The sequence below is a fragment of the Physcomitrium patens genome, chromosome 8, assembly GCF_059467195.1.
Source record: "Physcomitrium patens ecotype Gransden chromosome 8, ASM5946719v1, whole genome shotgun sequence".
Taxonomy (NCBI): Eukaryota; Viridiplantae; Streptophyta; class Bryopsida; order Funariales; family Funariaceae; genus Physcomitrium; species Physcomitrium patens.
Window position 1 is genome coordinate 4,995,116 of NC_143417.1, and position 24,751 is coordinate 5,019,866.

Consider the following 24,751-nt stretch of genomic DNA (forward strand, 5'->3'; position numbering starts at 1 on the left):
TTCCATTGAAGTTTGTCTTTACAAGTCAAACGTGTAAGTGGAGCTGCAACTTGAGAGAAGTCTTTGATGAAGATCCGATAGTAGTTGGAAAATTCCAAAAAGCATTATACATCTCTTATCGTTTTTGAGATCTTTCAATCCATAATAGTTTGAACTTTCTTAAGATCCATCATAAGTCCATCATTTGAAATGATGCATCCTGAGAAGTCAACTTGAGTAATGTGAAATATACACTTTTCTATCTTGGCATAGAGTCTCGCATCTCTTAGTTTTGTAATACATGACAAACATGAAATTCATGTTCTTCTATGTTCTTAGAATAGATTAAGATATCATGTAGATAGTAGACAACAAAATCATTTAAAAACTCATGAAAGACATCATTCATTAAATGTTGGAATGTTGCTGGTACATTTATAAGTCCAAAAGGTATGACATTGTATTCAAAATATCCATTCTTTATTCAAAACGCAGTCTTCCATTCATCTCCTTCTTTGATGCATACCAGATTGTATGCTCTTTGTAGATTTATTTTTCTATAGATCTTACCTTGGTTCAATTGATCAAGGAGTCCAAATATCAAAGGTAGCGAGTACCTCTTCTTGATGGTGATTTTGTTGAGTCCTCGATAATCGACACACATCTACAATGATCCATCTTTTTTTTTTCACAAATAAAATTGGAATTCTTGCTAGAGATTTGGAATGGCGTATGAAGTTCTTGGCCAGATTTTCTTCAATATTCTCCTCGGGTTCATTCAATTCATTTTGAGATAAATTGTAGATTGGTCCAAATCGCGACTGTGTTCCTTCTTGAAGTTCAATTGAGCAGTCATAGGAACAATGTTCTAGAAGAGTATCCACATTTTTCTTCTCAAATACATCTTAAAAATCTTGATATTGGCTTAAAATGTAACTTGAAGTCTTTCTACTAGTAGAAATAAGTGTGGCATAAATAACACAAGATGATCCTTCTTTTGCAGCATGCAAGAAAGCTCTTGCGCCTACAAATACAGGTTTAATTGTACTAGACTTATGACTTTTTATTTAATTAACTACACTCTTAGTTATACTTTCAGGAAAGTCAAGACTACGAGAAGTCTAATCTATTTTAGGATTATTTTTTTTTAACCATAATAAACCTAAAATGACTAGATTAGAGGGAGATCTAGTGATATTAAATATTACAAAGCTACTATAATCATTAGTTGCTACTTCTATAGGAAGGATTTCATGAGTAACATTTCTTGAAGACAACGGACGACCATCTATGACTTCTACATGAACATATTTAGTTTTCTTCACTAAAAGTATGCTATATTTTTTAGCAAATTCTTCATCTAAGAAACATACTAAGGCTCTTGAATCTAACAAGGTAGAGGCTTTGTGATGTTTAGGTCCTAGAATAACATTTATCATAAAACATGGAAAGGGTTCTAAAGAGAGAATAGGACCTTCATTAGGCTTATACAAGGTTCCAACTGCACGGTCCCTATTGTAGCTGAACAAATTTGTTTTCCAACATGCTATCTTCTTTGATCACCGTACTCCTCATTTTATAGTTACGTCGCTTCTTTGGGCAATGTTGAGCAATGTGCTTTGATTCTCCATAATATAAGCACAATCCTTTTTGATGACTACAAGTCTTTTCTTGCTTAGTAAGAAATTTGAAACGTACCACATCAATTTGCATATCCTCTACTTTTGAATGTATGTATTGAAGAGATGTTGGTATTGCCATTGAATTATAGTAACGTTGAGGTTCACTTGTATGGTTCTCAAATCGGAATTCAAAAAGATGATTGTCGCACTTCACAACAAAGTCAATTGCTTGAGTCAATGTTTGAGGATCAAATAAGTTGAGCATTAATTTTTTTACCTCATATCTTAATTCTTAGAAAAATTGGCTAACAAGTGCAACATCATCCCACTTGATATTAATTACAAGTTGTCAAAATTATAAAGCATACAATGTTACTAATCGATTGCCTCATTGCAAAATATGGATCCTGTTGGTTGCAATGCAAATTGCATCATGTTTTCCATACATGGATCAAAACTTCGCCAAAAAAGCCTTCAAATTATCCAATATTAGATCTTATCATTCACAAAAAGATGAAAACCATGATAATGTTGAATTTGAAAGAAGCATACCAATGAATCTAACTTATGATCCTGGAGTTGGATAGCTTTGGAGTTTAAGTTCAATCACAAGTTTTAATTGATTGATAAATCCTTTAAAGTTTGATCTGGTGCCATCAAACATCTCGGATAGGATAATTCTAGATTTTCTAAGAATGGAAGGACATTCGACCATAGCAGAAGGGACATGATTTAGTGCAGATGTTGAAGCAACTCCAATCATTTCTATATCTTCACTTCCTGCCAATCTTGTTGCTCCTTATGGTGGTAAATTGAGTTGATGTATTGTAAGTATTAACTCTTTCAATTGCTCTTGTATTTATACCATTACACTCTTCATTTCAATAAGTTTTGCCATGATAACACTTAAAAAGAAAATGTCTAATATTGCTCAAGACAAATAGAAGAAAGGACTTGAGAAGAAAGAAAATAGTAAGGACAATATCAGTTTAGAAGAGGGTAATCCATAACTTTTAATGCGCTTATGTCTTATCAAGAGAAAGGGATAATCCACTCTTAATCAAGATTTGATAAAGCTCTGATATTATAAGTGTACTCTTATTAATTTGTCAAAGACAAGAACTTGATAAAAATGAATAAACAAGTGAGACTTCTCTCAAAGAAAGATGACAAAATAGAAATAATTTAATATATATATTTATATATATATATATATATATATATATATATATATTTATATATATTAAAAAAAAAATTAGAATGGCTATTGCCAAAAGACAAGAAAACTAGAGACCCTTAAAACTAGACTAGAAACAAGAAAGGAGTTGACAAGAGTGAAGAGGGCTTCACTCTTGTCTCTATATATACTATCCAACTAGGTGCTATGTGGCAATATTCTATAGGACCTCTAATATGTGTTGACTTTATAAGATACATGCTTTAACTTACAAGGCAAGTTTTTCTACATGTCGGCCACATATTTAGCTTGGTCTTCAAGCTAACAACATGTGTGGCACATGGCCAACTTATTGACGACGTTTCTAATCCAAAAAGTCAATTAAAGACACCTATAAAGTCAAAACAGCATCTATGAAGCTTCTTATAAGCTTCTATAGAAAATAATATAGAATTAACTTATTTTTATCTACTTTTATTTACTTCTACCTATTTATACATGTAATTACTGGCTTACATGCATATGTCCGTGATAAAGACTCGGAAAGGCTCATGAGCAATGTCAACATAATTTCTCTATCATTAACTGACATGTCAACAATTGCTACTTGGTTTGCAAGTGCTTTTACCTTGTTGACATAAGCCATGAGGTCATCTCCTTCTTCCATCTTTATTATTAAGAACTTCTTTCTTGTCCATAGAATGTTAGTAAGGTTTCTACTCTCATAGATGTTGCAAAGAGTCTTCTATGCTTTTGCTGGTCTAGTGCAAGCAATTACATGTGAAAAATTAGCATCATCAAGATTTGCTGCAATCATCCCAAAAGCCTTCCTTTCACATTGTTTATACTCCTTTTTCACTTTCACATGAGCATTGTTACTTAGAAGGTCTTCACTTTCATCAACAATGTCCCAAAGATTCAATGAAGCCAACAAAAGTTCCATTTTTTTCTTCCAATGGTAGAAGTTGTCATCTCTAAACTTTTCAATTACTCTCAAATCCTCATCCTCACTTGAAGCCATGTCTAAAGAAGGGATGTATAAAAAAAAATCAAAAAAAATGTAGAATGAATTCTCAAAATCAACAAGAAGATGTTGCTGACTTAGAAATCTAGAATGCCCTCTTAGTAAGTAAACTAGTGATTTCATTCCTGAATCACTTTCAACTTCACTTATAAGACTTCTCACAAGTCTGATATTCTATCATAACCTCTTATATAAGCTTTGCCTCTCTTTAATCACCTCTTTTCTTTCACAAAATACTTCTAACCTCACAAAGCACATCTTATCACAATAAGTAGATCTCTTAAGGAGATTAGTACATAAAAGCACAAAGTTAGAGCACCAATGATGAAACTCAACAAAAAAATACAATATAAGTGTCCATAAACATCAATCTAAGGTGTCTAACAACCTCCATAATTATGAATGCACTTAATAACAAGTAAGAGCAATAACAACATCAATAACTAGATACAAAAGGAGGTTTAAAAGATACCAAATTCTAACATCAGCAATAATCATAAGATCTATTTTTAACACCAACAAAGACTTCAAAGAACTTCAAAACTCACAACTAAAGGTGAATGGGTCCATAACCTATTGAAGAATAAGCACTTTGAAGTCACAACACTTAGCATTAGAAACGTTGCACACAAAGAGAGTATGGAGTAAGATATGTCTCACTTCCAACACCCAATACTTATAAATAGTGGTTGTTGTCCAAAAAGACAAATTTCACTCTTTGACTTTTGTACACATGGTATTAGGATCCTTTTGGCAACTCACTAACTTTCAGGGTATCTTATAACATGTACTAATTACTCTTATCTAGTCTTTGGATATTTCCTAGTTAATTCTTTATCCTCTTGACTTTGACTCTTGGCCCTTAACTTTGACCTATATCCATAGGATTTTCTTTCTATACACCAAGAGTCGACCTTTTGACCATTAGCAACTTACCTAAGATAATATCTTCTACAATGTAATTTATTCTACTTTCACTTTGACTTCAACACAGATGCCATGATTTCAAAAGTTGCTAGAAGAGGCCAAGCAGACATTCAAGCATAAGGAGTGAATTGAATCCTCTACTTAGAATCATGTTGCTTACTTTTTTTCAAATTTTGATACTTAGTGCTCCTCCAAATCCTCATTCTGCACACTACTTCAAATTTCATTTTGTGCTATAGTCATGGGCCCACACGCTTCAAACATATATATATATATATATGACATGTGTGTCTATATAGACATGACATGTTATTTTGAGCTAAAATTATATAAGAATATTGATGTAATTATTGAAAGTAGTTGATAAATCTGGATCCATCTATCCATTAGCTACAGCCTAAACTTAAATGCCAACAATACAATTGAAAATTTTAAAATAGTGTACAATATTGATTTTTCTGTTTCAAAAAGAATTTACTCACTGATAGAGGAATAATCCAGAGATAACCCAAAAAGTCATATTGCAGTTCTACATCACTTCCCCATGAGTTCCCCAAAATTTCCCGCGAGATCAGACCCCAACGCGGGAAAACTGAAGGGACCGTCCCGCCACGCTCCCGCCAATTCTCCCCTTGTGCATCCACGACCATAGCAGTCACGCCAGCCATACGTTACCTTGACTTTTTGCCGTCATTCTTGTGCATCAGCGCCACGATTCGCTTGCAACTGCCGTCGATGACCCCTTCGCAACGACAAATTGACAATACTCAAATACCCATCTCGTCATTTTTAGCAAATAAGAAAATTAGGCTTGCAGTGGGTTATTTTGGCTTTGGCAGAATGTTGTTGGGGGGGGGGGGGATTTCATGTAGCGAGGCTCTCATGGGGTGCTTTGGTCTAGTTCCAACTGTGTGTAGCACCCTCTTGGTCGCTCTGCCGGTTGATAGCCGGATTTTGCATGTCTTGAGCATCACAGAGGACATCTGCATGCAGTAATATATGACCCGGACGTGACTCTGATTTCTAAAAGCGACTTTACTTCAATCCGTGACAAACTTAAAAACTTGCATGTGCAGAAATCAGATTTACGGAAACGGAATCCTGAGTTTCGAGAGAATGTTGTTCTGGAAGAAGAAGGGTCAGGAATGCCTCTTTACGCTGTACATTGTTAAATTACTAGTTGAACACCGTGTTATCCTTTATTTTTTTGACTGAAAGCAATCTCTTGGCTATTGTCCTGTACAAACGCAAGCCAAGATATGCTTCATGGAATAATCTAGATAATGACCCTTTTTTTTCTTTTTTTTTCTTTTTTTTTAATATTTTGACTTTCATGGACTCTTCTTTGTTGCTTCTGATGCACAGAGTGAGGCGCATAGGATACAAGCTACTCTCCGTGATTTTATGTCATCTTTCTCTTTGTACCGTGGTTCTCATCATGATTGCTCCTTTCTGGGTGCCCTGAAATGTTATCACTATGTACAGAAAGTTCTTCCTTTAAGAATTAGCAATGAACTGCAGTTGACGAATGCCAAACTTAAATGTCTCAGTTGCCTACGTCCTTTTTGTCATGATCATCACCAGGTATTTTCTGGATCTCGTTTTCACGAAAGTCAGGAGCTGTTGTAAAAGATTTTGAGATAGCATGGAATTGTGTTCTGCCCAGGTTTTAAGTAGAATAATTACTGGTAAATAATTCCCACATAATGGATACTGCTTGTTTACAGCTCTCACTTTCGTCTACAAGTAGATGAGATCTTAGTCCTCACTCCCTTCCTCTTCTCTGATTTCAAAATTTTCATGATTTCCTTTAGACTATTCGCCTGTTTCTTTTTGCTGCGGGGAATAGTCTGCACCGGTGTTTAATCGGATCATTTTATGTTTTCTTGAAATAGAGGCACTGAACGCCATGTGACTTCAGCCTTGCACCGGTGAGATGGATACTTGCTCTTTGTTTCCTCACTTTTATTGTGTTTTCATCCATGTCAAGTCATAGAAACGATAGTGAACCTATTCTGTTATTAAATTTGGCAACATTTTACTTATTCTGTTGGTGTTTATCATCCACAATGTTTTGTACCCACTTGTCGTTATATTACACGTGTTCCAGGGGTCTCTTTGACATGTAGTCGTATTTGTTGGTGCAGGTGACTCCAACAGCAACGTTCGTTTCGTGCTGTTGAAATATTTTTGCATCACATGATCTTGCTCTCATATTCATCTCTTACTATGATTTTTTGAATTTAGGGATATCAATTCTCTTAAACATCTTTTTTGTTCCAGGAGAATGAAACAGATCGAGTTCCTGGCATTTGAAACGTCTTTTTAAAGAAGAATAAAGACTTATAGATAGCGTCAACAGTCAGTTGAATGTGGTTTCAAGTCAGCATAATACGCCGTTGTTTTTAGATCCGGTGAGAGAGCATCACCGATATCACAGAGGGTTGCAGTTAAGGTAACTTCCAAATGTTTTCTCGTTCTCCGTGACGTAATGAATGTTTAGCTTTGGCAGCTCAAAGTGGTCCACAAGTATGATTATGTGCTAGTGTCATCAGATCTAGCGTTTTGGAGGTTGTCATTCCTTCGATTCTGCCCTTGAAGGAACCCTTAAATTGGACAGTTGGTCTGCACACGTGAGTTTGTTGCAACTGATTGCAGCAGAGCTATCGTTCTATCCACCTGCACAAACAGTGTGTTCCAACTCATTGTTGTCCTCAATTTTCTGCTCTTCATCAGTCTGAGGATACAAATGCCTCGGTTCAGGTAACGGATGTGCTTTAATGAAAGCTTGTTTAGCGTCGCAGGGCTTTGATGGATGTTGCAAAACTTCAATTTGTTAATAACGAGACTACTGGTAGATTGCCAACCTAATTTCGCGGCTGGCTAGAAGGATAACTGCGGATTGATTCAGATGTTCAAGTCGAAGCCTCTGAAGTGTTGAGCCATGACTTTGTGAAGTCAATCGAGAAAATCTTACGATGCGTGACCCCTGTCGCTTTCCACCAAACAGCCCATCCAGTTGGATATCATTCTGAAGTTTTCACTGCTTCAAGAATGTATGTTCCAAGCACATGTTTTATTTACGCAATTGTCACAGGTTGACATATTCGCCTCTTCACCTCTTTCATGTGGGTAGACCCGAAGTACCACCATTTATACCTCTGTCACCGACTATGTAGAGCAGATCAGCATATTTCGATTGCTCCAACTAAGTGGACCTTGGAATGATCCACGAAACTTAATCAATCGTTATTTTGTAGTTAGACTTTCCAGAACACCGGCGTACTGTTGTTTGTAGAGTGTAACGCCAGATGTACTTGGCTGAGCTGGGCATATCCACAGCAGATAGGTACCACAGAGATTGTTACTATATGGTGCCGCTGTGAGTTTTTCAGAAGTGGTTATTGCACCCAACTTATCCTTTGTTACTTCTTGGAGCAATTTCTGAATCAGAGAGTCTTGATCTCCGGGACGTGTTTCCTGCTCATGCGGACACCAACTTGCAAGTCTGTTCTTTTTCCAGCAACTCAAGAGTTAATATAAGGCACCCTAATACTTAAGTTCCGAAGCGAAAATCATGTCATTAATACTGAGGTGTAATGCACATGCCGGGTATTGACCGGAATTTACTATTTAATGACCGAAATTTAACTTTATACTAGAACTTGAAATAGTAAATTCCGGTCTACTTTACCTCAATTTTCATACCTTGTCTAGTTACGTATTTTTATCAAAATTTACACGTCAGAATTTCGGAGTGAACAATGAGATGAAAGCATTGGTTCCATTCAGAATACTGTCGTGGGCTTCTTCAATTGCATTCAAAATCAGCAACTAATTTAGTGTTTTGGGGATTTTTGATTCTCATCACCTACACTCTATCTATGTGCTGCTTGTTGCATCATTGTTGCAAGCGCATCTAGCTCAACTGAAACGTTAATCGCCGTACAATTCACATCTAGATCTATTGACAGCTTGCAATCCACACGTCGTTAACAAAATGAAGTGGACGTAAATTAGGCATATACTGCCAGAAAGTTAGATTGACTGCGCATAATGGATCGTCTTTACTGCTGTCTGAAAACAAGCTATTAAATCGTAAGAGTTCCCATTTTCCTTGTGAACACTCAAACCTCCACATACCTTAAACCACAGTATTTTTCTCAAGGGCACATACGTATGTATTTAAAGTGTGGCTCTGAAGACCACTGCAAAATTCAGTTTTCCACCTGATTTTCACTGGAAACTCATGACCATTTTTCATCCACAGCGTCCCGGTGTGGAGAATAAGGGGTCCAAGACACGGATTTGGACATTCGCAAAGTCGGATAAACTCTGACAAAGTCTATTCACAAACTCCACATGTTGATTTGTCACTGTGTGTAGCGGTTTCGTGTAGAGACCCTAATTCACAACCCTAATGTTCCATCCAAAACATTACTCAAATCATCAAACATGCACTTTCAGAGATTTACAATCAAGGAAAGGATGGACAAATGAAACAAAGTAGCCAGTTATAAAACAACGGTTTAGAGGCACCAGAGAGTCTCTTCTCTTACTCTGCAATCCAAAAGTGCGTAACATGCTGCAGGAGTTACATTATTCAACAAAAGAACGTTTCATAACAGATTCATGCTCAAGGGAGTGTTAAACAAAATACTGCCACATAGCAAATGGAGCACAAAAAATATAGTTGGTACACACCAATTCCTAATTCAACACAAAAGTGCCTAAAATAATTGTAGCAACCTTTTACCAACCTTGAAACAATCACAATATGTACACAATTCAATCAGTAACAAAAAAAGATTCTACCACAGAGACATGTGTCAGTGGTGTTCCATGTTCTTAAGCTACCAAGTTCCAGTTCTCAGTTACTAAAATTTCTACAGCCTCTTCTGAAGGAGTTTCTTCACACACCGATTGAGACTGTCAGCTATGAATCTCCAATTCTCAGCACCCTTGGGTCCAGAACGCAGGTAGAAGGGAAATAAGACATTCCACATCATAGCTCCGAGAACACAAAAAAGCCATACCTAGCTACAGCTTCATGGCCGATTTGAACATACAAGAAGCTTCTGAGAGTGAGGAAGTCGAGACAGCTGTCATAGGCGGATGGTTGCTGCCCCGAGGGTAGTGAGGAGGAACTTAAGGACAAAATTTCGACAAATGGACGAATCAGTAAGTCAAATAGATCTCAATATGGGACCACATAAGGCAGGGCATACAGGTCGCAGGAGGGTAATAAGACCGCCTCGGCCCACACCTGCACCGAGGACTCCCCTGCCCCCCTCTCCACCTCTGCCTTTGGCTTCAGGTGAGACCCAAGGGGCCTGCCTGCGAACAACCAATCCTCATCCGGAGTGTCTGACCACGAGCTTGTGGGCTTGAGGATCATCATCTCACATGGAGGAGAAGGCAATTCAGAAGCCTTGGGAGACTGTCTTTGTGGTTCTAACTTAACGCTGGACAACGCAGGCTGGTTATTAATACTGCCGGGGGGCCCAATACTAGCGCTACTCTCAGGGGGCAAAACTAAGCCTGGCTTAACATCAGAAGCCTTGCCATTGGGTTCTTTTTTACTATACAATGGTTGAGGAATTACAGGAAGAGTTACAGGAGTCCTCTCCAGCACACTCCAGGCTAGGGTCTTCCCGCCATCCCTGACCTCGCCCTTGCTGACAAGAGATGGCTCAACAGCAGCAGCTGTTGACTGTATAAGTGGGCGCTCAGTGACAGCCGTTGGAGGAACATCCCGCACTTTCCCATTCTGTTTCTCTTCTTTAGGCTGTAGAATGTCGCTGATAAGAACAGTCCGTGGCTGCTTACTGGGCCGCAAGGAGTCCTTGTCTGTACCAGAGGCAAGAGCGGACCCATGACCCAATGATGTTGAGTATCGTCAAGAAAATGTGTCACAGAGCGATAGTGAACTCAGACATCAGCAACCGCCCTGCTGATATAGCATACATTGATCTACAGAGCTGACCGGGGAGAAAGAGCCCTTGAAATTTGACTAAGTTCCAAGGACGAATGCAAAAGTAGGAGGGATTGTTTCCTTGTCAACATAAGGGCACTGCATCGGAGGCAGGTGCTGATACAAAAGCTAATGAAATCACACATATCCGAGCTTACTTCGTCAATGTAGTTTTTCTATTTCACAACTAAACAATTTCCTCGTTATGATCACAGGATTTCTAGCGGTGGTTACTAAGTTCTGGAATCTTAGAAAAATCCAATGATCTCTTTGAATATTTACACAAATAGGGTCCGATCTACAATCTAGGGTACTTCTATACAGAGAGTACACTCTGGCAAGTTGCTTAGCACACTTGGCATCATTGTACAACAGGACGAGAGCAGAAGGGAGAATGACTTACCATGGGTATCCCCATTCGTATCCCCATCCTTTTTCTTCTTTTTCTTCTTGTCTTTATGTTTGTCTTTCCTGTCCTTCTGCGGCACAAAGTAGGAACAAATCAACGCTCGCATGTTAGACCAGAGATCACGAGACCGAAACACATTCTGAAAAATTGGCAGCATCCATCATCAGAAGTAAACTGGGTTTGTACAGCAAGGGCCACATCGCACATCTGTGCCAATAATGACTGGATCCCAAATGAATGTAAACAAGATGGCTTAGAAATGATGGTCGCAACAACAACGCAATGGACAAATAGAATTAAGAGAAACAAATCCATCAAAGAAACGTAATGCTGCCGACAGATGCTTCGCGCAGATTTCAGGGCATGGGCAAGTGTGAAGACAGTAAGACCAAGGGACTCAAACATGATCGCCACCTTTGGATTATCTTCAACCTCCGCTCAAAATAAGAGGCCGATCTACACAACTTGATAGTTTAACAAACAAATTCCCTTCAAACCCCAAATCTCGGATTTGAATGAAAAGATTCGGCTACAACGATCAGTGGAGTAACAGCACCACAGCTCTACACCTGCAAGGGGTCGACTTGAGCACCAGACAAGGCTTTCGAAAACTTCTCCTACCCAATGATTCGCAGTGATTGGTATCACACCTTGAGATCTCGACTTTACGAGAGATGTCACAACATATGTCTTCATTGCCATGCAAAGACCACCCGATCTACTAATAAGGCTAACATCCACAAAGCAGCCAAGCAAATCAAACCTTGTCCTTGGGAGGCTGAGCTAAATCAGCAGGGAGCTGAGGTGCCTTCTTCTGGTATCCCGGGGGCGGGAATGGATAGCAGCGAGACATTTTCTATTTGTTTGTAGACCAAAGTGCAGCAGCTCGCAGAGGCAAGGAGACTGCCCAGACCCAGCGGATGGAGGCGTACCCCACTGCCACTGCTGCACCATGTCACCACATTCAATCCTACTCCTTGTGTAGCTTCTCCCTTCACTTCCGCGCTGTTCTGATTGTTTCCAAATTTAATAATTTCTGTTGCCCACCGGTCTTCTTTCTCTTTCGAGAACCTTTCGTGAAACTGATTTCAATGTGTTTATCTCCTCTTCTGATTACAGTGATCGTTGAGGAGTTAGATAGCCGAATTATCGATTCCCATCCGATGATACCAGCTCCAGCAGATGTGAATTTTGACAGTCGAACAGCATCCGTGTAACAAGAATGACAAGGTCCCCGATAACCTCATTCGCTGATGCTCAAGAATCCTGCCAGTTTCTCCGATATGGTATCGGTGCGGCACACTGGGAGTATAACGCCGCAGAAGAAAAAGCTGAGAAGATATGCATCTAGATTTAACTTTGCAAGCTGTTCGTCGAAGTCAGCTTTCCCACACACCCTGAGTCACTTTTTCCAAGATTCTTCACACTGCAGAGGAGCACTTTTATGTCACAAGGCCGTCAACTAAGTTTGCTCAGATGGTAATCAAGCAGCAATGGTGTTCACGAAATGGAAGAATGGGCATGATAGCCAAGTAACAACCTCCGCTGAGTATCTTTTCAAGGCTCCCTACATATTCATTCCGACCATGGGTTCAGTCTAGGCCATTCAACATAACTCTTCGATCATCTTAATCTTCACAGCAGGAAGCTGCCCCGAGCTGAGCCCTCAACGTCCACAAAAACCCCCGTCCCTGAGCAATTGTGCAGCCCAGTCCATACTTAGTGGGTATTTTTTTCCCCCAGAAATAGGGGTGTCTCTCTTTCCTCCGAATCACTCAATAAATTAGAATTCTTCCCCCACTTGAACGATAACTTCGTATAAACCTTGCTCCTGATGCACTTAACCTCAACAACACGTCACCCCAAGCAAGAGACTAAGGGACAGAACTTGTTCTTTAAGTTAAGATTTTCATCGCCCCAACTTTCAGACCGTCCTCACAGAGCCCTTAAACCACCCTCAAGATCCAATGCAGCAGCACTCCCCGTCCCCCAAAACTAGGGTTCCCCAACCCAAGCAGGCAAAAGTTGCAGACACCAAAGGCAAACCTCCACCAGAACCCAATTCTCAGCCACAACCTAAAACCTCGTCACGATGTCACAACATGGCAATCCAACCCACGATAGGGATTTTTCACAGGGGAAGGCAGCCGGAATTGATCGGACAAACAAACTGTCCGAGTCGCTTATTTCTGACCCTGAAACGCTAAAATATCCAACTAAACGACCAACCCCACTCTCCGGAACGCAAAACTCCACACCTTCAACAACTAGGTTTCCACACACACGCAATCCGCGCAGCAATTAGCCTTGCTCGATTTCAGCCCTGATTACACCCTATTAGTTAAATCCCCTGCGTCCGAGAGAGAGCGTGGCGATGCGAGCCCCATCCGCAAAGAGGAAGAAACCCACCATAAAGGAGTGTGTTATTTCTGATTCCGAACAGTGCGGTTTGCGGTAATTCCCAATACGGTTTGAGTGACACAAGGCTCAAGCCTGCTGGCATGCACACACTCAGGCATGCTCCGCAGTAGGGCCAGTCTGGTAAGGCTCTCTCTGCCTTGGCGATGCGCCAGACACTCTTCTAGCACACACAGACTAGTGGGCTCTGCTGTGTCTCCTTACCCCTCTTTTAACCCTTTCCGTTCCCCTCCTCGGTCGTCTCCTTCAAGCAAACCCTGCCAGCCTGTTTCCGTCCGACTCCATGGATCGATACCCTTGTCTGGGTAATAACACCATGGTATCACCCTCACTCTTGATGATCACGTATAGTTATCAACCCGGGTGTGAACTAGTGGTCCGGCGGGTGCATTCGTCCGCTAGTGAGGGGCTCCGGGGTTTCGGGTGCCGGCCATTAAAGCCGCCTTTCTCTGATGTCAATCCGTGGCAAGTAGGTCGCCCGGCAGCGCATTCCTCCCCTCCAAGATTGGATTTCCTCGACGACCCTTGAACTGCAGCGTTTTCTCGGGGCGGAGCTTGATTGATTGAGGAGGTTGGAGGGGGAGGATTGTTAGTGGGTGCCTCGGCGAAGGCAAGTAGAGGTGCAGCAAACAGTTGCGTTGCACCTCCCCCCCCCGCCAGCGTGTCCGGTTTGTGCGACTAACGTGGATGTTGGTTGGGAGGGTGGGTTGGTTGTCAGCGTGTGCTGGGCTCTGTTCTTTCTTGCGTTCGTTCGTTCGTTCTCAGTGGATGATAATTCACAATCATCCGTCTGACAGGGCTATGTACTCTCTTTTGCTGGATGGTGGAGGGGTGGACTACTGAGGGACCACCACTGCCAATGGATGAATGAATGTAATCCCATTGCATTTCAAACGCCGTCCATGCAGGGGAGAAATGGATGAAGAAATGCTAACAATGGGTGATTTAAGAACCCATGAAGTTTTTATTTTTTTATGTATTTTTTAAGAAACATTAAAAAGGAAATATGGGGAATGGGTAACTAGGAGCCAACAGTATGAGAGCCAACAGTTTGTTGACAAATGTTTTTCACTCAATGCTGGCTTAAGAGGAAAGAGTGTATAGCACATGCCTACTACATATTACCCACCAGTCATATTCAACAGCTGACCCCCATCCAGACTCACTGTCATTCATAACGGAAGGTTCTGGGGTTTGTTTTATGAACAAAGTGTGTGTTTGATAGTCAGTGTTGAAGGTTGAATAATTATTTGAGTTTATGACCATTGCAGGTATTTAAGAAATATGGAAAAAGAGTTATGTTAAGTTCTAAGCGTAATGAATATTTTGAAACCATTGCCAAGCTTTATTGTCTAGTAGGAAAAAAAAATTAAGCTTGGGATGTGACAAGAACATGGGTGTGGTGGTGGTTAGGGTTTGCATTGGTAGCAGGTAGAATTACATTTGTGAATAAGACATGCTTCTGAAAAGTACAAAGAAATGAACAAGGAATTGAATTGAATTGAATTCATTTCAAGTAGATGTTGAGAATACACCTGACAACATTAAATATGCTTTGAGATCCTATTTTTCTTTCTCTGCCTAAATACTAATGTTTGCAAGAGAAACTAGATAAATAAAATAAAAAATATATGTATTTGAAGAAATTAAGGATAGGCTTGGTCCTACTTCTATTCATACCAATTTGCAGATCTACAAACATGTTGTCCATACTTCTAATGACTTGCTTTACAAGTTAGTATAAGAAGCATATTTGAGAAGAATTCTAATAAGCTTGCTATCTAAGCTGCAAGACGAATTTTTTAAGAATAATATCCCAGAAATTTTATTGTCTAAACTTCTATTACGAACTTTTATAAGATCTTACAAGAATCTAATTTCAATATTAATATTATATTATTTTATTGATTTATGTTAAGATTTTAACTTTTTCTGTATATATATATCCTTAAAATTATTTTGATTGCAGTTTTTTTTTTTTTTTTTTTTTGGTAAAGTCATAAAAATATATACATATTTAAAAATATGAATTGTATAACATATTGATTTTAGATCAAAATAAATAAAAATAATATAGTTTGATATATATATATATATGGAAATTTAATAATATAAAATAACAAGTTGCAATAAAAAGACATTTAATTATCATGATGGCTAAATAAATTACAAAAGAATGAAACCATTATTTAATTTTAATTACAAAATCCTTGTATGATTAAATACATTTAAAAAAATGAATTTTTAATTGATATTATTTTAAGAATGTTCATAAAAGTTTCTAACATTACCTCTGTAAGCACCACTTTAAACTTCCAAGTTGTAAAAATTCGAAATCTGTATTAGAACTTCATCTGGCAAAAAAATAAAAATAAAAATAAATCTTTAAATGCTAAAATATAATAGTTAAATGAATAAACGTAAGAAGATTTTTTCTTGAAATTAAGAAAATTCTAATTTCTTAGAATCTACGAGAGTTTGATTTATTTTATTAAAATAAAGTAAAAATTAAGACTGTTCTTTGAGCTTGTACTCATCGAAAGAAAAAGTTATCACAGTGTTTTAGATTTTTTTTTTTTTTTTTTTTTTTTAGAATTTTACATCCACGATATGATTCTCAAGCTTTACATTTATCCTTATTATTCCTATGTATGTCAATGACTTAAATTAATTTATTTTGATTGATGTATCTATCGTCTTTAATTATGTACTTTAAACGACTGGTGAAGTTACTGCAAAAGTTTTGAAATGTTAAAATAAGGCAGTAGAAAATTCTGCACAATATATTTTTTTTCAGAAAGAATGATTCTTAATATTTAAGCTAATTGGAAAATATTTTGTGAATTTTTTTTTTCGAATCAATCGGAATACATTGTAATCATTGATTTAATCATGTATTAGACTTTCAACTTCATGCACTAGGAATAATAGATCTGTTTATATATATATATATATATATATATATACAAAGGTACCTTGCTGTATTTAAAACCCTGGTAGATGGAAATTTTATAAATAATGTGAGGTTTTATAATTTAAGTGGAAGCTTGCAATTTTAAATTTCTAAGTTATAGTAGATATGGAATAAAAGACATTCTTTGTATGAGCCCATACTAGCTTTGGTAAGATTGCTAATTTACTATTTAGGGGGATGAGAAAAGATTTTTATTGAAATTTTATTGCAATTTAAATGTGCAAGCATTGGTCTTAATTGTCATACAAGATTGTTTGTTCATCAACATGCTAGCACTACTTTGAAACATAGGCACAAAGACAAAAACATGTTTTACTTCTAATTTGAAACATAACTCTTGAGAGCTGAAGTATTTGTTTTGCTTATGGTACCTATGACAAATATTAGGAGATGCCAAGTTTAAACATGTTTTTCTTGTTCATTTGTGCAAAGATAGGAAAAAAAACATTTTTCTCCCATTTGTTGTTAAATTCACAAAACTTGCTTTTAAATTCAATTCTTTAAATGTCACAATATCAAGAGGAAATCTTAGGAGCTTCAAGCACATTGATAAAAACATCTATACTTTGGAAGTAACAACAGTAGACAACAAGCTTGTGACAATCTTTGTCTCTAAGAATTAGAATATGGGCATTGCTAGAAATCACAATTTTGCTTTATTTAGTGTACAAGTTTGATATTGTAAGCCTATCTTCTTTTGATTGCTTTGGGCTTTTTCCATGTTTGATAACAATAAGTGTGATATGATGTATTAAACAAAAATTAAAAATCAAGATTTATTACTAGGCTAAGATAATGGTTGTGTAACATGCAAATACAACACCTTCAATTTGAAAATTAATCTCCTCATTAATAATAGTGAGATGGTTGTCAATGGTTGTGGTATCCATGACAATCTCTATCTCATTTGCAACTCTATTACTTGCAAGTGTTGTCTTAATTCAAAAGATTAATAATTTGCATAGAAATCTAAATCCCAAATGCACAAATAAATAATCTCTTCTTTTATTGGACCTATATTCATCTAATCTAAATGCTAATAGTACAAATAAATGATCTTTATTCTTGTTGGATCCACATTTATGTATTTTTGCAAAAAAAATGAGTATTTGAATTATAAAATTTCTTACTTGTGAAGCCACCTGCTAGCACCACAATGACAAGTAGCAAATTAGAATTAGAAACAAATAAACGCACAAGCATGGTTATGAGATTTTGTTTTCGAAACAGTAACTCACCAGGCATAGAGGCTACACAATACAATGATCAAAATGAACAGAGAAGAACAGGGAGAACGAGACAATGCAATAGGAGCAACACAAATAAGCAGCGCTCACAAAAGTTGATTACTGAGGAACTTCTTTGTATAACGTAACTGAGTCTGTTGTTTTGAGGTGTTTCTGATGAATTGCAAGCAGAACAAGGTTATTAATGCATTGACAAGCTAAATGGATTTCTTCTAGTTTATATATATATATATATATATATATATATATATTGTTTTAAAGTGCTAAACACATGAATTTTTATTACTGAATTTCATTTTTTTGATTCCTGATTGAAAATAAAATAAATATTACTACATGAGGCTTATAGTGGTCTATATTTATAAGGTTCGTGTAATAATTTGATTGTTTTTGTTTTTTTAAAAAAAACATTATCTAAAATCCGTCAAACCATTCAACTACCATGCTTGAAACACCAACATTCTCATCAATCATCTTTGTCTTATTTTAAATGAAGGTATTGTTCATGACATGTTACAAAAGTCACCATGGTTAAACTTAGCACAAATACCAATTTGATTAGAAGAAGTAAGAAAATCGATTTTGGTACTTATTGTGGTTTTCCCACACATTTGAAGTTTTACTCACAATGTCAAAAAGAAGTGCATGGATGTGATTGATCAAAAAAAGCACTAGTTATTTCTTATAACTTACTGTATTGCATGATTCTAGAGCCACGAAACGAAGAGAATAAGCAAAGTATACTGTATTACATTATATGTAGACATAAAATAAAAGAACACAGGGATTGTTTAATGTATTAAGATTGATACCCGTTCTCAACCGATGCCTGGGTATGTGCCTTTCAACAGATGAACGCGGGTCTTATCCGGGTATGAAGTTTTGGTCCTGAATCTAGTTTTGTTCGGCATTTCCAATTCGGTTGCATTTGTCACGTCTTGAGCATTTGTTTTGCACTGCCTGCAACGCTAGGAAATTGAATCAGTTTTGTCGATTGCATCCCTGTGCAACGATTACGCACTTCGGGGGCAATCTAATCGGCTCTCATTGTTGTGAGGTCGTTGAGCAACTCCTGTTTGTATCACAAGCATCGCCATTGAAAAATGCAGACAACACGGTGATTCTAGGTTGCGACGCTTCTTCTCTGATCCTCATCTTCGGCCACAATATTGCCTCATGCCTTCTCCGATGACTTGAGAAGCGAAAGGAATCCTGAACATGCTCACGGAAATCTTATATGTCATCTTTTCACTCGCCAAGGTGCACTGTTTCAATGGTGATGCTTATGATACGAACTTCGTTGCCATACCCCGCAGGATGCCTCAAAGATGCCCAGAGATCACGAAGGCTCCGAGGAGACTAGCTAAAACCACTTCAAGCACGTCTCCGAAGAGCTTCAACGACACGCAGGTACAGTCTTCATCAATCTCACAAGCATGAAATTATATTTGACATTCGCAACATATGATTTAACAAATTTAACAAAGAATCTTCAGTATTGTGAGGCATTTTTTTTATTTATCACGAGACGCCGAATCAATTAATCGCAAGTCTATATGCTCTTTCTTCTTCTTCCTCCTCTAGTTACATCATTCACGGTAGACATCGCAATATTGACACAGTTTATTCAACACCAGATTATTGCAGCTTGACCTCAACCACAAATTTTGCATTTGATCGAAACTGTTACTCCATCGAACTGTAACGAATTTAGCTCACCTTGGCGAGCATGTTGAAGTTGCAAAACAGTGATTTGCTTGTTGTACACCTCTCATAATTGCGGTGATTCCAGTCAAAGCTTGATGAGAAATTTGTGACAGGCAGTTTCAGTAGGTAATTTTTTGTTTGATTTGTTTGTTTGTTTGCTAATGCCACAATTTTTGCTACTATCATTGCAACTTGCCATCCATCATATGTTATAGTAGATTTTGCTCATGCCACCACAAGTTTTTCTGAACTTACATTGCACACCACAATGTACTTTACAGAACACTAAAGATTGTGGTGTACCTTAGGAATGCTATATAAAATGCATTATAGTGTGCAATGCAAATTTAAGGCAGTTTATGGTGGCAGCAGCAAAAAATTTAGTGGCATTAACCACACCCTAAAAAGATGTTCAAAGGTCTAAATTCAAAAGAATGCAAATAGTAAATGCAAATATTTGTTTGATGTAATTTACAATTGAGAAGTTTGAAGAGATTTTGAAATAAAAACAACAAAAAGGTGAACCAAACACAACAATAATAAAAATCTTTTGTGTACAGAATGATTGGTTATAATATATTCTATGCAAATATAAGTAAAAAATCATTGAATTAGGTTACACTTTTAATAGAGAATTGTAGGAAGAATTCACTAGCTAGAACATAGGGATTCAACAATTTAGATATTATTTATCATAACTTCTAATTTTGTTTCTGTTTTTGCAAGGCAAACAACAATGGAATGAAGCTGAGTATGTGGGTGTGTGTATGGATGCGCTTTGAAGGATTCCTCGTGTAATTTTTCGCACAATCAGCTAAATTGTAAGCAAAACAGCCAGTTGTGATCACCTGATTCGCATGAATCCCCCCGTTAGACCATTCACAGGGACTGCGTGAAGGCAAATCCTTGAACCGGGGCTGTCTTGTGCGGCTCAAAGCAGTGGAGGTCACTCGCACACCTGGTCAGATCCCTCCACAAACGGCTCTGCACACATCGCAGAATCCGATTATCCTCATTTTGTCTTGAATTCTAAGCAGCCGCAGCCGGAATGTGCCCTAAATCAAGCTGAGTCGTGGCCAAATTCCTGCCCGGAGCCTCAGAGCCTCCAATACACGGCCTACCTTTCATGAGACTTGAGCTTGATGGCCTGCCGAACTCCGATTTTTCATTCCCAACCTGCCTGTTCGACTCGGGAATGAACTCTTGACAAAATCCAAACGGTTACGCTTTCTACAGGAAGCAGATATTAGAGAAAAAAGAGAGGGAGAGCGACATAACTTGACTTCAGTAACCTAACAATCCAGCAGCAAATGCAAATCTGTTAAATCAACTCTTCGAAATCCGGCAACTGAGGGAGAGCTCACCAATTAATGAGAACATGCTCTATGTAACGCATGCAACAGCAACAAAACTAAACAATACAAAGCCCTTGCACCTCGCCACTGGACTGTAAGAGCTGACCTGTTTGCAGAAAAAGCTCGAAGATATTTCGAAAAGCATTCGCAGCACGAATTTCGTTGGGAGAGGTGGACGGATGCCGGAAATCGTTGCCAAGGATGAGAATAAGCGAGAGGAGTTGTTTCCCGACTGGAAAAAGTGTTGGATGCATATCACTTATATTCATCTGTGGAGCCAGTAGGATTGTGAGGGCTAGGCAACAGGCCATGCGCCAACCTCGAGAAGCGGAAAAAGTCGCGCCACCCAACAAACGAATGGTTAGACATGTGGGTGTGCGGAGATATGACCAAAGCCTTTCTTCCGCGCCCGCAGAGGCTGCCACTTGGTGTTGCGCTCTGCCGCGGCGCCCACATAGCCTTTGCGTCAGCATTCCGACCCTGCTGCGCAATTCATTAAATGATTCTTGGTTCCATTCCTCCCTCTATTACCAACGTCGCTACTCAATCACGTCTCGCTTGTCAATTACTGCAGTCTTAAGTTGTCGACGTTTCAGGTACTGCAGTAAGTTAGCTCGTAGAATGTGTGATTTGGTTTGCAGGGTTAGTGTCATGTGCGAGACATGTAGGTAGTGCTTGATTTCTCGCAGGTTTGTGACCGATTTTGGAGTTTTGAAGGGGATTGTTGGGGTGACTACAGATATATCCGTTACCATCTGCAGGATCTGATGTAGGATTTCTACAAGCCTGCTGATGAACTTATGTATGATGCTTCGATGTGATTGTAATAAAATGAAACGGCGCACATGGAAGTTGGAAGTCTTGCTACGTGATGTCGTGTTCAGGGTTGAGAATGGCTAGGATTGATTCTAGGACGTGTCGCTAGAATACGGTTTTCTAGATGAAATAATCCGACATTCTCAAAGAAGCTATGAACATTGCTGACGGGACTGTCTTTGTGAAGGAAATCCAACTTGCACAAATCCGCATTTGCATAGAGTATTCTGGAGACATGTCATCCAATTGAAGCATAACTGGTTGTTTATGAGTTATCTGATGCAGAAATTTGAGCTCCTGGAACGTCGTAGTTGATCATCATGGTTAGGGCTGAGAGCTTAACCGCAGTGTTGCTGTGTTGTCTTCTCCTCTGCAATTTCGTGCCTACCCCTGCCGTGGCAAGCAGGAGGCTGATTAGAGGAGCGGTCTCCTTTGCCATCCGCGCGTGGTGTATTCCCAGGACGGAATCGTTGCTGCTAGAGTACGAACAAAAACACGAATGTACTTACAATTTGACTAACGGCGACAGAGCAGCCGGTGTGGGATACAATTTGGACGACGATGTGGAAACTCGGCGCTCGGAGCTTAGCACTGTCCTTGCAGACTATGATAAGGTAACCCAACTGCCTGTATCTCGATCGCTTTTAGGGTTATTTATTGTTAGTTATCTTTTAATTAAAACTTAGTTATAATCTTCATTGTCAAACTGTTGTGATTTTTCTTCTGTATTTGTGATTTGAATGTGAAGGTTGACTGCCTTGGCAGGTCTACATAGGCGAGAGCTGCTTAAACGCAGTCCAAATCAGCGCACTGCTCGCCCTTGACACGAGACGTGCATTAGACAGAGCAGCTGCAAGTGTGAAGTCCTTGGATGAGCAGTGTTGCGCTGTCATGGCTGTTTTTGGCGACATCCAGCACTCAGCGGGTAATTCTGCAACCGAACTTATACGTCTTAGTAGTTACGACAATTAAAATTTTCACAATTAGAGATCTTAAACTGGTTTTGGTTGCTGTTTCCATCAGGTACTACTTCTTTTTCACAATTCGTATGAAGCATACTATACCACATGTCCTTCGGGTCGATTCTCATAGAACAACTCAAGAGAGCAATACTCACATTAGTATTAATCACGTTGTCATTCACATACTTGCTAATAGGGTCAACTACTCGGTTGCAGGTAAAGATGCGTTTGAGGGAAGTGATTTTAAGGATTTCATTGAAGCTATGAGCGCCAAAAAGTGGATGAAGGCAGCTGAAAATTTGAAAAAAACGAGCTGGTGCAAAGCCAACAAGGAGAGGTGCATGAGTGACAAGGCCATCATCAAAGAAGGCTGTGGAGAAGCTGGGGCTGATGTAGTCATCCACCAGGTCACTAACCCACATGTCCACAATTAAAACTACAATGTACATGGTCTATACGAACAATGAGATGTGTACGCAGCAACGTTTTTCTGTAGAGGTGGTGCTTGAATCATGTTGCGTCTGTTGCCACAGGAATGAGTCAATTTTGATGGAGTATATAATAAGGGCACTGTTTGTATGTTCTTAGCTGCGTCCAGGTTTTGGGAATTTGCTTCGAACCCCCTTATTTATAAGGATAACAGACATAGTATACAAATTACTATAATGATAATGACAGATTGTGTAACGGTGTGTGAAACTGCCTTCTGAAAACTAAAATCTAGATGTTTGCAGCAACGCACACTTCAATGTTCCAGGCATTGAAGACAGACCATCAGATGTTGATAACTCTCTCTCTCTCTCGCTATATATATATATGGTGTCTGTGCTTTCAAAGCTGTGCATATGTTCATATATGGTGAGAGTTCCTTGATTCAGGGAAAGGATATGTAAAGACACTGTTATGAAATGAGGTTGATGACAGTAACGAATAATGCATCATATCTGGCACGCATGATTCAGAAATGCACCGAGTTCCTTGATTCTTGTGCTGGTTGGTGTAAAATAGATTCTGCAGTTTCTTCCATTCACATTCTTCTCAGGACATCTTATTTTGTCATATATTTATTTTATAAAGCATCCTTCAAACCCACCAAATCAATTTTGATAGAAGAAATTGAGTTTTTCAGTAATTGAAGCTTTAAGGTGTAGAAATCTTGTATAGAATATGAAAGATTAAACAAAGTCCTCAACTTCAGGGAGTTGGGTGTTCTTACAAATATGCAGATATTTTAAAATGTTTCTTGTAAAATGTTCTAAGTACAGTAATAAAATTATACATCAAAACCGGATATCAATGAAGAAACTGATCAGATCTGAATTATATTGTACAACTAATGCAAACGTTGAGATATTATTAGTTGTACATGATTAAGTATTTTTCACACAAAATGGACGTAATTGAGATGTTTGTGAGATTGTGCAACAAGATAGAGTGATTACACAATCAAATCATTGAATACTTGCACATTGGTATTGAAAGAGGAAATTTTGCATTAATACAAAGTGAACTTTAGAAGTCATGTAGAAATTGAAATTGTTGTATACTAATGTTGGTTTTAGTATGAATATTTCTGAGGAAACTTGCAAACTTATTTACTTTAATGGTATTCAATATATACATATAATTTGGTTTGATGTATGAAAGATTAAATTTTTTTTGGAACGAGCTTATATAAAATTTTACATATTAAGGTATGTTTCATGGTGTGTATTTTTTATTTTTTAATTTTATTATTTATTATTATAATATTCTTTAAAACAAAGAACTTCCCAAAAATATAAAAAAAATCAATTAAGTTCTATATATTTTCAATTATAATATCTAAGTTACAAATTAATTAAAAATAACAACAAAAATTATTATTATTTTAATAATATAAAATATATCAAATAAAATTTTTAAATTTAATAATCAGATTTTGATTTTTTATAGTTGAAATTTGATTAGAACTATATAAGCTTAAATCATTCATCAAATAAATTTGACTCATCATCCAACTCAAACAACAATAATATTGAAGAAAGAAAATTTTGAAGTCATAATATATAGTATAAAGTAAGATAACTCTTACTTCAAATATCCATTACTAAAAGATGGTGGTTATTGCTCTAATAAACAACTTCCATCTTTTGATGAATACACCTATCTAAGATTCTA

At 37.9% G+C, this 24,751-nt stretch overlaps 3 protein-coding genes and 2 long non-coding RNA genes across 8 annotated transcripts; 3 read left to right on the top strand and 2 right to left on the bottom strand.

The window, feature by feature from the left end:
- The first annotated feature begins 5,413 nt into the window (after positions 1–5,413).
- Positions 5,414–8,098, top strand: LOC141045716 (uncharacterized). Its single transcript, XR_012218089.2, has 3 exons — positions 5,414–6,660; positions 6,877–7,184; positions 7,534–8,098. It is a non-coding gene; the product is annotated as an uncharacterized LOC141045716 (long non-coding RNA).
- Positions 8,099–9,456: 1,358 nt separating this feature from the next.
- Positions 9,457–13,705, bottom strand: LOC112285825 (uncharacterized). Its single transcript, XM_024527056.3, has 3 exons — positions 11,876–13,705; positions 11,107–11,182; positions 9,457–10,579 (listed from the first exon to the last, which is right to left on the bottom strand). Exons 1-3 carry the CDS (start codon positions 11,963–11,965, stop codon positions 9,927–9,929), a joined length of 819 nt encoding a protein of 272 aa, XP_024382824.1. The 5' UTR covers positions 11,966–13,705; the 3' UTR covers positions 9,457–9,926.
- Positions 13,706–18,689: 4,984 nt separating this feature from the next.
- On the top strand, positions 18,690–21,680 carry LOC149988439 (uncharacterized). The gene is made up of 3 exons (XR_016504426.1): positions 18,690–19,161; positions 19,389–19,977; positions 20,185–21,680. It is a non-coding gene; the product is annotated as an uncharacterized LOC149988439 (long non-coding RNA).
- LOC112286130 (uncharacterized) lies at positions 20,124–21,286 on the bottom strand. Of its 3 annotated transcripts, XM_073535793.2 has the most exons (3): positions 20,920–21,286; positions 20,580–20,688; positions 20,124–20,442 (listed from the first exon to the last, which is right to left on the bottom strand). In XM_073535793.2, the coding sequence occupies exons 1-2, from the start codon at positions 21,284–21,286 to the stop codon at positions 20,624–20,626; spliced, it is 432 nt and encodes a 143-aa protein (XP_073391894.1). In that variant the 3' UTR covers positions 20,124–20,442; positions 20,580–20,623. The 3 variants fall into 3 exon arrangements, with proteins under 3 accessions (XP_073391894.1, XP_090108522.1, XP_024383521.1); XM_090252396.1 differs by lacking the exon at positions 20,580–20,688; XM_024527753.3 differs by having other exon boundaries at positions 20,124–20,688.
- LOC112286129 (uncharacterized) lies at positions 21,352–23,278 on the top strand. Of its 2 annotated transcripts, none has more exons than XM_024527751.3 (4): positions 21,352–21,582; positions 21,915–22,243; positions 22,395–22,554; positions 22,808–23,278. In XM_024527751.3, exons 2-4 carry the CDS (start codon positions 21,950–21,952, stop codon positions 23,023–23,025), a joined length of 672 nt encoding a protein of 223 aa, XP_024383519.1. In that variant the 5' UTR covers positions 21,352–21,582; positions 21,915–21,949; the 3' UTR covers positions 23,026–23,278. The 2 variants fall into 2 exon arrangements, with proteins under 2 accessions (XP_024383519.1, XP_024383520.1); XM_024527752.3 differs by having other exon boundaries at positions 21,352–21,409.
- Positions 23,279–24,751: the final 1,473 nt, after the last annotated feature.

What these genes read in the sequence shown, in the direction of transcription:
- LOC112285825 (XM_024527056.3), bottom strand. Translation starts at nt 11,965, where the DNA reads ATGTCTCGCTGCTATCCATTCCCGCCCCCGGGATACCAGAAGAAGGCA. An exon ending in CTCAGCCTCCCAAGGACAAG is followed by an intron (nt 11,183 to 11,875) that starts GTTTGATTTGCT and finishes TTTGTGCCGCAG; the next exon opens with AAGGACAGGAAAGACAAACA. An exon ending in TACGAATGGGGATACCCATG is followed by an intron (nt 10,580 to 11,106) that starts GTAAGTCATTCT and finishes CCTCTGGTACAG; the next exon opens with ACAAGGACTCCTTGCGGCCC.
- LOC112286130 (XM_073535793.2), bottom strand. Translation starts at nt 21,286, where the DNA reads ATGCTGACGCAAAGGCTATGTGGGCGCCGCGGCAGAGCGCAACACCAA. An exon ending in CGAGCTTTTTCTGCAAACAG is followed by an intron (nt 20,689 to 20,919) that starts GTCAGCTCTTAC and finishes TGCTTCCTGTAG; the next exon opens with AAAGCGTAACCGTTTGGATT.
- LOC112286129 (XM_024527751.3), top strand. Translation starts at nt 21,950, where the DNA reads ATGGTTAGGGCTGAGAGCTTAACCGCAGTGTTGCTGTGTTGTCTTCTC. An exon ending in TCCTTGCAGACTATGATAAG is followed by an intron (nt 22,244 to 22,394) that starts GTAACCCAACTG and finishes CTGCCTTGGCAG; the next exon opens with GTCTACATAGGCGAGAGCTG. An exon ending in CGACATCCAGCACTCAGCGG is followed by an intron (nt 22,555 to 22,807) that starts GTAATTCTGCAA and finishes ACTCGGTTGCAG; the next exon opens with GTAAAGATGCGTTTGAGGGA.